Raw genomic sequence first — 13,879 nt, 5'->3', positions numbered from 1 at the left:
TCTTGTAACATTCTTAGTAAGACCTTTAGGGTATACATGTGTGTTGTGATTAAGCGGGCGGGGCGGCAGTAGTTTCTTCTTATCAGCTCTGCCTTTGGATTTTTCTGGGCATTCTGCAATTTGTGGTTTCTGATAGGGTAAGTAGAAGAATAGACTTTTTTCAATATTTCTGATTGTTTACACCTCATTAACTATGTTGCTCTTCTGCTTCCTGTCCGAAGTCTCCCCTCTCTGTGGGAGTCATGCGTGCTTCTCATTATTCCAAGTGCCATTCCCAAAGCTGTTCCTGTTTCTCCTCTGTCTTTTAATGGAGGGGCGGGTATGAAGTCAATTATATGAGAAGGTCTGCATTATTGCTTTTATATCTGTGACTTTTCAATATGCCTCAATACGCATCCTTACTTTATTTAGCAGGGTTTTTTTGACCTGCCACTAAGCAGACTTTTTGCAGGCTGTCTCCAAGGATGCTGAAGCTACTCCCCTGAAGGGGATTCAGAAATTGTAAATAACTCATATTTTTAGTATATGTTCTTTGGAACTTCTTTATTTTGACATTAATACAATTATGAAGCAGCACTGAATCCCATTACTGTCCCCTTAACTTTCTGAAAAAATGACCGCTCTTCAGCATGTTTGTTTTTCTGTCACCTAGGCCATTCACAGTCTATGAAAGTCTTTACCTCTTTCACTGCTTGAGGAAGGACTTTTTCAGAAGCCAACTGAGGATCTAAGTATATTTCTTTCTTTCTTTTGCTTTTATTGGCTGTCCCATTTACTTTTTAGTGGATATAAGGGATACCTTTTCTCATTAATGAGATGGATGATTTGGGTGGAAGATTCTCATAAGTCCCAATGTCAAAATATATAACAACTCTGTAATAATAATTACTTGTATTAAAGGACACAACTGTTTTAGAGCAATTTCTTTGCTGTGACTGGCATTTCATGCCATCTCTGTTCTTCTCTTCTGTCAACAGCAAGTCTCTCCATTTCTCTTCTCCACTCAGTCTCCTGACTGTTGTTTGGGTTAATAACTTGCCACTGAATCCAAAATACTGGGACTTTCTTCTCTAAAAGATATGGAGTGAGTCTATTTACATACAGATATTTGGGTAGAGAATTAATGAAATTTAGAAACTTTCCTGTAGTAACTGTTTAATCTAGATGAGAGCATTCTAAGACATTCTTTAGGGAGCACCTTTAGCAGAAATATGCATGCACCCTCACTGGACATTTGCCTACTTCAGGTCACAATTTTGAGGTTACCATACTATTTTTATTTTAGCAAGCCCAAAGGATTGGTGGCTGTCACACGATGTTGTCATTTTTGTCTGCCTGATTGATTATAGTGCCAAAGAGGAAGGTGAAATAGAACTAGCCTGTGACAACTTTGATACCAACATGTTAATCATATAGAGAAAAAAATAAAAAATCCATTTTCACTTATCTTTCTTCAGCCCTTTTAGATACTGCATGTGCAAAGTAGAAGTAAGAGCTATTATGAAGGGCATTTAAAGTCTGTTTGGATTTTTCTCTGCTTGTCTGAGCTACTGAATAGAGGTGTCAAACTGGATTTGATATTGAAGTTAATGGAAGCTAAAATCATCTGTCCATGGCTATATGATCAGACTCCAAGACAGAGTAAATAGGGACTGCAGCTCCCTCTCCAACTGAAAGCAGAAGAGTTTTATCAAAAGAGCAGAGGAGACTTTGTTTCTTTTGTGGCTGGGAGAATAGGTCTGGAACAAGAAGAAACATCCATAATGGATGTGGAAAGGGAACTGGCCTTTTCGAGGTTCTCTGTGATTCAGAGGTTAGAGGGAGGGGGGGCTTTTTGTTTTGTTTTGTTTTTTACCAAAAGCAACGGAAGTCAAGGGAAGAACGGGTATGTTTTATCTATCCATTAAGCCACAGAACACTTCAGGCTATTCTTTGGGAAAGACACCAGCAAGAGGCAAAGTGAAATAAGACAGTGTAGGTGAAAATTGGTTAAAATAAATATCTCCCTTGAAATGCTTTAAAAGCTGCTGTAATACAGAAAAATCCCTCAATTTCAAAGTTTTCTGGAGAAGAACTTATCTGGCCCTTTGTATCTTTATTTGATTTTGCATAAAAAGAAGTTTGAAAATTCTCAGAAAGTGGAGTTGGAAACATCCCCCACATGTTGAGGTGTGCTCGATCTCTCTGCTTTTATTTATTCAGGAAAAAGCAGCAGGCATACAGTAACATCTAGGGCTATTTTCTTATGGTTTCTGGCTTAAGAGTTGTCTGCTGGATTGTTTTGAATAAGAAGGCATGAACTTCAGGATGCCTGAAGGGGGTTGATGATGGAAGTGATCAGATTTTGTAGATGTTATGCAACTGGGGTCAAGAAGACCATGATTTTCTACAGTTTTTTTCTTAGGTTCTCTCCCAGTAAAACTGTTAAATCATGTAAATACATGCATCTATATCCTCAACTACTTTGCATTTGACATTTTTCAGTATCTGATTATTATATTAAGGCATTTATGCCACTACCAGAACCTTTCCCTTTCTGCTCCAAACCCTGCTTTTTGTTTGCTTAACTGTATTGTCCTGATTTTGGAAGAAGAGGGGTTTGGTTTGTTTTGGCATTTCTTGTTATTGCAGTCACTGGAACTATGTAGCATAACATTTATCAGTATACTTAAATGAAAATGAAGTCATCAGACGCTGTCCTGATTAGAAGGGGATGTGGGTTTTAGTTTTTTGGGGTTTTTTGTGTTTGTTTTTTTTTTTTTAAATCCAAGTGCAATATTTCATTCTGACTGCTGCAGCAATGTATGTTACATCGATGTAAAGTATTCCAAATACGTTTCGTTTGCTCTCAGTTTATCCACTGTTAGAGTCCTCGTGCTCTGCAGGGGCTTTTTGTCATTTGCAATAGCACTCCAAAGTGGTACTAAATAACCTTCACTACTAACGTTTAAGTTCGTAGGCATCTCCTTTTTATCCTTATTAATCTTGACTTTACAGTGCCTCACTATCCTTGATCTAGCCTATGTGTTGCTGTACTGCAGTTTTGTATCAAGTCCAGCACCGATCTTCCTTCTTCAGTCACCCTCAGTCACCTCTGCACCATTTGTCCACAGTTAGTGCTTGAAGAGGGACAGAGATCCAGTCCAGGTGCAAGTTTGCATTTTGCATGATTCAAATTCTCTCTGTCCATCTGTTCGTGGGGTGGGCAAGCAGCCACTCTGCTGCTGGAGTTAGCCTTGTTGTTCTGTACTGAAGTAACTCTAAACCCTTGGAGCGTTTGCTTCATCTCTTTACCATTATAGCTCTAACCTCTTCTTGAACAGAGATTCCTGGCTATACAGAATTACCTGGAGTTAGTTACCCCAGGCTTGGCCTGTTTAAAATGACCACGCTCGTTTTACCTAGACCCTGTAGCTGGGTTGAAGTGTGATACTGAATAGCAAATTACTTAACCACTTCATAGGCATTCTGTTCATAGGAGAGTCTTGATGGTAAAATCCTTGGCTGGCTTGACAACATTGCCATTTTCCTTTGGCTTCTATATGTAGAGCAATATTTCTTGATTTATTCTTTTAGTCAAAGCTGAAAGTTGGTATTGTCATGCTGAAAGAGAGATGAGATTTGGAGGAGAAAAAAAGATTTGCTGAGTGCTCAAGGAAACATTTCCTTCTATTACTCACCACTGTGTATGGATGAAGAAGTATCTGTCATTGTTCAACAATCTTCAGTTTTGTTGAAGATGTTTTTTTTAAACTGGAAGTTGTCTCAAAAAATTGAATGTCACACTTAAGGCTGTGTGCCTGCAAAGGAGCAAACTTGTGCATAAATTAATTGCCATTCTGTATATTACCTCTTTGCATCGAGTCTCATAGCTGTTCTGGGTACTTGTTCAGTCTCAGTTTCAAAAAGATCTTAAAGTAGTGATTTTTTTTTTATTACTTCTGTATCTGCTTTTGACAGATTTATTTAAATAATCTGCTCTTTAAGCTGTTTGGAAGTAATTTGATTATTTGCAATCAAAAAGATAAATGATAGGGGCAACCATTTCAGCTAAGCTTCTATAACTGCCTCAGATGCAAGTTCTGTTTCACGTGCTTCTGTTTTTTCAGAACAATCACTTCTGGAGCTCAAATACTGTATTACTACTCTCTTCCTCAAAGGATTTCTTACAAGAAAGAAGGAAAAGACAAAAAAAAAATGCCTAGACAAGATCCCTTCCAATGTTTCTGAGTTGTTATAGTGAAGAAGTCTTATGGTCTTTTCTTATTTTGTGTCCACATATGTATACTTATATATAATCTCAAGCACATATATGGTTACAAATAAATGTAATATAGAACTTACGTGTTTGATTCTTCAGATGAATTTAAGAGTCCAGAAAGTCTTGCCTACAACACAGTTTTCAAAGTATATGAGTTCTTTCTCATAATTTTCTGGAAACTACATAGTACATAGTCTTCCTGCAAATTTGGTGTCCTCCACACTGTTGAGAAGCAGCGTCACCAGGAGTGATGGCTAGCTACCACTTTTTAGATTTAACGAAGTTCTCTTGAATCTTGTGTCTTCACTCGGCTTGATTGTGAAGGAGTTTTGCAAAACTGTTCATGACTGGACAGTTGTTTCTAAGCATGATCATTCGTCCTAGTAAAGCTTCTTGGGGGACCTTAGCTGAATGTTCTCTGTGTATGTGTATATGTATGTGTATATCCATACATATATATACAACCCGAATAATACCATTGTGTAGTCTTTCTGCGTAGCTGGACTGAGAGCCTCGGCAGACTGTTTGGGTTGTACATAACATTGTGTTTCTGTGGTTTGTGCTTGCAACAAGACTTTTAACAAGACTGTCAACTGGAGTGTCATAAGAATTACATTTAAGTCTAAATTTTCTTTTAACAAGTTGTTGGTTTGGTTTCCCCGCCCCCTAACGGTTGTATAGACCTAAGCCAACTTTCAATAGTTTGGAGAACAAACAGGAAAGAGCACATAAAACAGGAAAGGAGTGGGATGACTGCATACAAGCCCACACTTAAATTCTGTAGATACAGTTTATCTAAATTTAGGTATTATTGTCTTCAATGTAGCCCGAGTCAGACTCCAGGGTTAACGGCGCCTCCCCCTGTGCTTCGCCCCAGCACTCTGCCCTCGGCTACCCGCTCGAGCAAGAGACAAGCTCGCAGTTTCATCCGACAGGTAAGTGCTTTGATCAGATAATGTGCTGCATGGGTCTATATGTGACTACTGAATAGGTTTGTTGGCATCTTTCTGAAAAGATTTATGAATAAAAAGGAACTGATCTTTGTGATGCTACTGGGAACAAGACTTACTGCAGCTGGAGCTGGTGCTTCCCCACACTTGCAAACAGCTGTGGTATCACAAAAATCCATGTGACTCTGAATTATGGATTTCTGTCAATAGACTCCTTGGCCCCACCCATTTTGAGCAAGTGAATTTGCTGGGCAAATCCATCCTCACTGAAGGGGGAACCAGATTTCATTGGACTGAAATGGCCAACAGCTGTTTGTCCTACAGTGCACACATGCACCCAAGTAATCTGTCACATACAGGAACAAATGTCCAAAACACGTAATCGAAGCTTCCTGATGGCTGCTTTAAAAATTCTTGTGTATCCTCTGCTTATCCTGGTATTTTGATGACCCCACCCCTCAAATCTTTAGGAATTATTGAGTATTTAAGTGTATACAGCCTCTGCGCATGAGGGGATTTCTGTCTTGAAAGATTATTTTAAATTTTCCAATATCAGAACTCATTAATTCCACTGGGAATTAGCAGAAATAACTACAGACCATTGAATGCTCAAAATTAGGGGAAAAAATAAAAGATTTTTCTCATATTATCTTAAGTGCAATTTCCTCCCTGTTTTTGTTTTCAAGTCTTTGTGTCATAGATTAAAAAATTATTTTATTTCTGTGGAAAACAGGAAAAATATTCTCTTGCATACTGAAAAATTTTCATTCAGCATTGACATCTGTTTTCACTTTGATTTATCTGGAAAAACATGGAACTTCTTCGAGTCTGATTTAATACAATGGTAGATTTATGAAAGATGCTGTCTAATAACACTGCCAGGAACAGAGCCAGTTGTATTCCCTAACCATTCGCTTGGCTAATTTTAAGCAGCATTTTTTAAAAAAAAGGCAAGGAGGGTTTTAACACTAGTGAAATTGCTGGTGCATATTGAATAAAGACCATCTAAAAGATAAATTTTTTTTTTCAGAAAAAGAATGGTGTATTTGCTCTGAAAGTTACATGACAAATCATCTGAAAATGGAACAGAATTTTAATTGAGCAGCTACGGAGTATAATTCCCTCATCTTGTAAACCTTTTATTTATTTTAACTGTAAATTCTTATATACTGCTCCTTCTTGGCAATTTCTTCTAGTTAAATCTTGTGTGCAATGGCTAAGCTTTAATAAAAGAGAAATGAGTTCTGCTGCAAGTCAATAGTGTAACTTTCACCTCCTCTCCCAAGGCTGGCAATTATCAGCGACAGTTCCTGCACTTTAAGTTACAAAGGCTTCAGGTAGTGGTTTCCCTTGAAATATAAAAGAGTATTTAACTGGAAGGTTGGGTGAGAATGCCTTTCAGAATGTTGTTGTCCTTTTTTTATTCTCCTCTCGTTACTAAATTTTTTGTTGTCATATCTGCAGATGACTTGTTAGTTCCACCTCATGATACCAACACAGATCTAACAGATGTTATGGAGCAAATCAACAGCACATTTCCAGCTTGCTGCTGTAAGTGTTACAAAATATGTCTCTGAGAATAGTATTGAATTTGAGGTGCTCTTCTGAAGAAAAAAGTCATTCTTGTGGTATTGACTAGGAAAACAATCTTCTCTCTGATGAGATTTCTTGTCAAGATATGCAAGCTGCATAATTCTGTTCTTTAAAGTTCCTCAATAGACACTATTTGTGAAGGTAAATATACAAATGTTCTCATGTTTTAAGTGGAAGTAATTCACTATAAGAAAAGCCTGTAGCTCCATATGGAATTCTCAGCTGTGCCCACGTAAGGAAAAAGAGACCTAGAATCCCATTAGCTGCTGATACAAACCTTATGTAGGACTTAAGTGAATGTAGATTCAGAAATTCTGCATGCTGTTTCTCTAATAAAACTTGAAAAAAAGGCCTTGGGCAACAGGAGGGGACCATAGCCCAATCCTGACTGCCTGAACTAATTATTGAACTAGTTATTAAACTCATTGACCAGAGGAAATAACTGTTAACACAGCACATAACACCTTTCCCTGCTTTATTCAGTGTCAGACACCTTTATTCAGTGTCTATTAAAGAGAGATCAAAAGGAAGACCGATTAGTTTCCTATGCATGGCTTCTATCAGCTGGCATACATTTCCAGTGATCCTGTGCCTTCCAGAGTGTCACTGCACTTACAGGAGTGAGGAGCTACCTCTCTGGTTCCAGCAGTATTTCATACAGATCGTTGGTTTTGGCAGGGGAGGTGAAGTGGCAACTTTGTTATTCGTGTATTTTGGTTTTTTTAAATACATGCATACATATATATCTTCACTTTCAGCTCTTTTGCCTTAGAAAAACAGTAGTGAAACTTTGATATATTATTAAACTTTCAACAGTTCTTTCAAATGAAATGTAATAATGATGGTCAGTTTTAAAAGGCACAAGTGAGAGGGAGGGTGTTTATGCCCAGTCCTTTTGGAAGCATCGAGATTGATCTCTATTCTATAAACTCTATTCTCTATTTCATAAACTTGGTGAACCCTGTTAAAATACCCCTTTTATCTCTTTTACATACATTGCTTGGCTGTGAAAAACTGCATCGCAGAAGATGCACTTTGCACATTTTGAGAAAGCAAATTAGGATCTAGCAAAAAAGGTTTTGTTTCAGCTGTCCTTTGAGATTTTCAGTGAGTTCAATAGTTCAGAGCCCATCGCTTTGCAAATTAAGGTTTTAATTCTAAGGAGCATCTCTTCTTGAAGTCAACAGCTAGTGGAGCTACTCAGTACAATTCCAGGGTGTGTCCGTATACAAATCATTAGAAAATGCAAGTCAAGTATCAATTCTTATTTTTACAAATTCCTGTCTTGCGTGTATAAGCAGTATAGCAGCTACTGGACATTTGGCCCAAATGAATTCACAGCAGATTTGCAGAAATACTCCCTTGCATTCCTGTGTCAGGGCAAGCTTGATAGTGATGTCTGCTTTCCACTACCAGGAAACACGGAAAAAAAAATCTAATATCCATAAAACAATATCCTGAATGAGGCAGGAGGGGACTGCAAGTGAAAACTGTGGCCCCACGTCCTTTCATATTGTGAAGCGTTTCTGAGCATTTAAGATTAAAAGAAATCACACTTCCGAATTTCATGACTTCCAATGGCGCAGACTCCACGGACTCCCTAGGCAATCTCTTTTAAGAGCGTTACTGTATTCCTAACCTTAAAAAATAATATCCTTACCCTTTTTTAATTATACCCAAGCTAAATTTTATTAGAACAGCCCTCATGTTCAACGTATCATGTTCATTTCAAACAAACAAACAAGCAAAAGAACTGATTTTTTACCACCTCATCAATACCTTGGAGCTTTCATTAAGGACAGTTATTAGCATCTGAGGCTCAGGCAGGTTATTTTTTCCCATCTTGACTGTAAAATGAAGCCAGTCTTCTCATTTGCTATATTTGTTTTTATGGGTTTCAAGTTATAATTAATCTTCAAATCTTCTACTTGCTCCAAATATCCCTTAGGAAGCAATTATTCATATAGTAAGGCCAGCACTGCTCTTAAGGGGTTTTTTTTTTTGGTCCCCAGATCCTTTGATAATGGATATAATGCCTCTTTTCCTTCCTTGTTTATGAGGCTGGTCCTCAGAACTAGGCAGGTGTGCAACATTGGGCAGAATTCTTGCCTTTGCATCCAAGTGAGTTCCAGAACAGAGCATTTTGAACAATGGTATTATAATACAGCACTCATGTCCTGGTTTCGGCGGGGATAGGGTTAAATTTCTTCCTAGTGCTATGTTTTGGATTTAGTATGAGGAGAATGTTGATAACACACTGATGTTTTCAGTTGTTGCTAAGTGCCCTCCTAGTCCAAGGACAGCTCCCGTGCCTACTGACTGAGCTAGGTACACAAGATGGGAGGGAACGTAATCAGGACAGCCAGCCCAGCTGGCCAATGGGGTATTCCATACCATGTGACGTCATGCTCAGTATATGAATGGTAGGCATGATCCAGGAAGTACCGATCGCTATTTGGTTATCGGTCAGCACGGGTGGTGAGCAATTGCATTGTGCATCACTCATTTTGTATATTTTATCATTATCATTTTCTTTTATCATTATCTTTTTCTGTTCTATTAAACTGTCTTTATCTCAACCCACGAGTTTTTCTCACTCTTACCCTTCCGATTCTCTCCCCGTCCCACTGGGGGGGCGGGGGGAGTGAGTGAGCGGCTGCGTGGTATTTGGCTGCCTGCCAGGTTAAACCACGACACTCGTAGATCTATATGGTCACAAGTGGTGAAAAAGGAACAATTCATATCATCTGTATATTCATAATACTATAAATTTGTTACAAGAAAAGTAAATTTGTGAAGAAAGTTATGTATAGACCATTACAACACACTTCTCATTAAATGTTTATTTTTTTAAGATGGGATTCTTTCTGTTCTTCTATAGTACATATTTTCCTGACACTGGCTTTGTTTTTAAACTTCCAAGTTGCAGGATCATGTAAATTTCTAATTTTCTTTTGTTTTTTCTATTTGCAGCAAGTTTCACTGGCAGACCACAGGTATGAGACATGTTTACATACTTGCATAGTCATTGGAAGCAAAGTAAAGCAAGGGAAAAGTTCCATTAAAGCCAAGTGGCGGGGGGGGGTCTGTATTTTTCCCTAGAGGCCTATTTGGAAGCTAGACCAATGTAACAGGAAGGCTAGATTCTGGAATATGCCAGTTAATAGAAAATTCCTGCTAGTTCAGGCATTACCAAAGATACTGTGGTGTGCAGTTCTGGGATGCTGACCAGATGGAATCAACTCGAATCTATCAGGGCCGATCAGTTTGAAGCCAGCGTCAGCTCTGCAGGACCAAAGCTGGTTCTTGCAAAGACATCCATATGTCCTTGTGCCCTGGTGCCCATCGCTTCAGTTCCAGGAGCACGAAGGTCAAGAGCCACACAGCATCTTAGGCATTAGATTAAGCTGCCTTCTCCCTGTAAGCAACCACTTTACAAACCCAAAGCAGAAATTTGGCTACTTTCAGAGTTCACAAAAATGTGGAAAACAATCTGGTATTTAGGTACTTGTTCTTGAAAATCTTAACTAGCGTGAATGATCAGCTAAATTTCTGTTATAAGTAACAGAAATAGGAAAAACACTTGCTATAGGTTTAGGTTGATATTAGAGCCCACGTATGACAAATAAGGAAAGACATAATCTTGCGTCATTGCAGAGTTCTTTAAAAGTGTCATTGTTAAATAAGTTTTAAAGACTACCACAAATGGCTGTGTGAGACTTCAGAAGAATTAAGTGGTATGGAAAGAGTCTATTTACTCCCCCAAATTATTTCACCTTGCCCATTAATCCACAGTTTGCAAGGTCAGACCTCCCCAAAATGAATATCTAAAAATTCAGAAATATTGCTCTGCAAACACTTTCTTGGATTGCAATATCTAGGATAGTAGGATTGCCCTCCCAAGCAGGAATTTCTAAAGAGAAATTTAGAAAGGCATGAATCATGCCCTGCACTCAGTTAACTCAGATTTTTTGTTTCGGTCTCTTGATCAGTTAAATTAGTGAATTAACCTAGCATTTTTCAGAAATCCTTCCCCTAAGCAGGCACAGAGATAGCTTTCAGTGCTATCAGTGAATAATACTAATCTTTCTGAAAAAAGCATTTGATTTTTTTTTTTTTTTTTTTTTTTTTTAAGGTAAAGGATGATTCCCAAATGGTCTCACTGCAAATCTACCCTTCCAGAACCATTAGAGAAGGCACATTTGTCTGTTCAGGAACAGAATCCTGAAACAGGAGCCTGGAAATAAGCATCACATTTGAAGGGGCTGAGTCCAAATCCAGACTCTGTATACTCTCCATTTTTACCGCTTAGGCTTCAGATAGGACAGTAGTTTGCCTAAACTTTTTTTCTATGGGTGCAGAACACGGAGAGTCTATAAGTTAAATATAACTGCTCTGTAGACTAACATCCTCTGGGCCTTACTCAACAAGAATTTTAAACACTGCAGTATAGTAAAATCAGGTTTCTCTTAACTACGTGCCTCAGTGATTTGCTGAGTCTTGGGCCACTACATCTAAATTTTTAAAATACAGGCTTTTTGTAAGAGTATCTAGAGCTTTCTGTGTGTGTTAATGTGCTACTGATGTGGTTATTTCTCATCATGACAGGCAATGTGAAGTGCTCATTTGGACATCAACCAGTGCTTCCTGACGTGCAGTACAGCCCTTCTCTACAAACCACCAGTTGTGAGTTCCACTTCATCAGAAGGCTGCATGGGACCCTGGAACACGCTGTTCGCTCTGACTGCGTGTTCTACTTGAAATAGTAAAACACTGAATACCCAAAGACGAGGATGTTGTTTTTATAGTATTGGTTTTTTTTTTCTTCTTCTTCTTCCCTTTCTATGCAACTGTAAATTAATGAGCAGTGGAGTATTTGTCACTGATTTGTATAAATATACAGCCGCGGGAAAAGGGGCAGGGGCTTTATATACGTTCTTTTTGATAATCGAAAAGAGAACTGCATAAGGAGTTTGGAGCAAAATGTTACATTTATACATTCCTTTCAGCTCTTTGCTTTTACATTGTAAAATACCCTTAGTTATATTCTCACACATTTAATATTCTGTACTGATTATTTATATGCTAACCATCTGACTACACAGATTTCAGATTACCCTTGAATTGTTTTCAGGATTGGCATATGAAGTTCCCATAATCTGCATTATTGTTACTGGTTAACAAAAATTGCCGTTGGGTGCAAGCTACAGTATTTTAACTCCATTAAACAACGTAAACTCTCATTTCGAGTCATAATCATCATCCTCATACACCAAGATGGTATTTTTAACTTTCTTTTAGTTATTTCCAGCCAACACACTCCACTTGGAGGATTATTTTTTTAAGCCTTACTTTATTTTGAATCAGGAGATAGCTAAAAAGAGGACTTAGATGATAGCTTAAGTTGTTTTTAGTAAGGTCTATGTTAGTGTAATCTTTCCCAACTTTGTTCAGAGGCAAAGCTTTGCTGTTCCCTGCTGTGCCAAACTTGCTTCAAGTTTTGGAATTTACAGTCTGTGAAGTAAAGCTCATTTCTGTGAGATCCCCTTCTGATGATCTAAACACGCCAGTCTTTTGTCTGCCTCTTGGAAATGAAGAGACAATTAGAAAGCCCTTTCCAATACTATTAGCAATGGAACATTTTCTTCAAAACTGCAATGCACTTAGATATTATTATTTGGCATTGTAGTCTTGCAACTCATCTTTACCTTTGAAATCATTTATTTATGTACTACAAGTAGGGATAATTACGGGAAAGTTTTATGTCACTGATCAAATGATCTCTAGTTTTAAAATTATCATAAAAGATTTTAATGCCTTCACAGAGTTTACAATGCTGCACGGACACTTGCTTTAATGTCAGGACATACCTTTAATTGGTAAAACTGCATGCAATATATTTCATGTATAGTGGAGAGAAACGAAACTGTGGTGTTTTTAATTATTACTGAAGAAAAAAAAAATCTCAAAATGGTATTGGAAGAGTAGTAAATTCTCTACTGCTACTGAAAAATGCTAGAGGACATTAAGACAGCAGGTCAGGAATTTCTAGTGTTTTTGTGAAGTGATGCCAGCTAGATTGTCCTGCACCCACAGTATTCACTCCTGGACTGCTGCTGCTGCTCAAGGAGTGATTTGGGCACAGCATTGACCACGTTCTAGTGTTGGCTCCAGTGCCAGTTCTTTCTGACCCTTTGGCAAATTATTTAACCGCTCTGCCTCTGTTTTCCCATCTGTAAAATGGGGATGATAGTACTTCCGTCTCAAAGGTGTTGTAGGGCTTGCTTAGTTAGTGTCTGAAAAGCTCTATATAAATGCTAAGTATTACTCCTGAGTGAGTGGAGCAAAATTGTCAAGGTGGGAAGAGAAGATGCTGGCTCCTATAAATGCTTCATCTATTAAAAAAAGTAGTATAGTTATTTTGAGAAGAAAAAACCCCACATTTTACAGAAGAGGAAAGCCATGACCACCTTTCTACCTCAGACCTATCTTCATGAGTAGTATTGGAAATAGCTTTATATTCTGTTCTCTGCAGAGTACTTTGCTTTTATCAAGCTACATCATTCTCTAGGCAAAGAATCCTTAAAAATACCCCCCTACCTAAGTAAAAAAGGTCTCAGTAGTGAATTTGGTGGCTTTTATTTTTGTTCTGAATATGAGGTTATGTATAAAGTTGTTTTTCTGGCTGTGTTTGTATGCATCCTTTGTCCTCTGCTGCCAAGTAAATGCTACTTCAAACACTACATTGTAACATTCTTCCTCTGAGACAATAATAAATAAAAGGAATATATTGCAGTAACATGAGAAAAAGTATGGAGTTCTTTCAAGTTTTGTGGTCTTCAAGGATGGCTAAATGCAGAAAATTTCATTCTGAAGAAGATTAATTTTAACACAAGAGTGCTGTGATAGTCCATTTCTATGTGCTAGCATTTTTGGAGTGTGGTTTGCATTTATATAAATGAGATTAAGCAGTGTTTTCTTCCCATAAATCTCTGCATATTTTCTCCAGTTTTCCATCTTTAGTGATTTAGTCTGGAATCCTTCTCAGTTTTGTGACAGATTTTAAATTTGATCA

At 37.9% G+C, this 13,879-nt stretch overlaps 1 protein-coding gene across 7 annotated transcripts in view; it reads left to right on the top strand.

Annotated features, from left to right (window-relative positions):
• Positions 1-13,614, top strand: part of UTRN (utrophin) — a 275,914-nt gene extending 262,300 nt beyond the window's left edge. For 6 of the 7 annotated variants that reach the window (XM_075146239.1, XM_075146238.1, XM_075146236.1 and 3 more), the window contains 4 exons: positions 5,088-5,196; positions 6,676-6,762; positions 9,778-9,800; positions 11,413-13,614. In XM_075146239.1, coding sequence (XP_075002340.1) covers positions 5,088-5,196; positions 6,676-6,762; positions 9,778-9,800; positions 11,413-11,421 — 228 coding nt within the window. In that variant the 3' untranslated portion in view covers positions 11,422-13,614. The remainder of the gene's footprint in view (positions 1-5,087; positions 5,197-6,675; positions 6,763-9,777; positions 9,801-11,412) is intronic. The other variant, XM_075146237.1, reaches the window with a different exon arrangement.
• The last annotated feature ends 265 nt before the right edge of the window (positions 13,615-13,879 follow it).

The sequence above is a fragment of the Calonectris borealis genome, chromosome 3 (assembly GCF_964195595.1).
Source record: "Calonectris borealis chromosome 3, bCalBor7.hap1.2, whole genome shotgun sequence".
In the NCBI taxonomy this organism is placed as follows: Eukaryota; Metazoa; Chordata; class Aves; order Procellariiformes; family Procellariidae; genus Calonectris; species Calonectris borealis.
The sequence above is the reverse complement of the archived record's forward strand: the minus strand, read 5'-3'. Positions and strand labels throughout refer to the sequence as shown.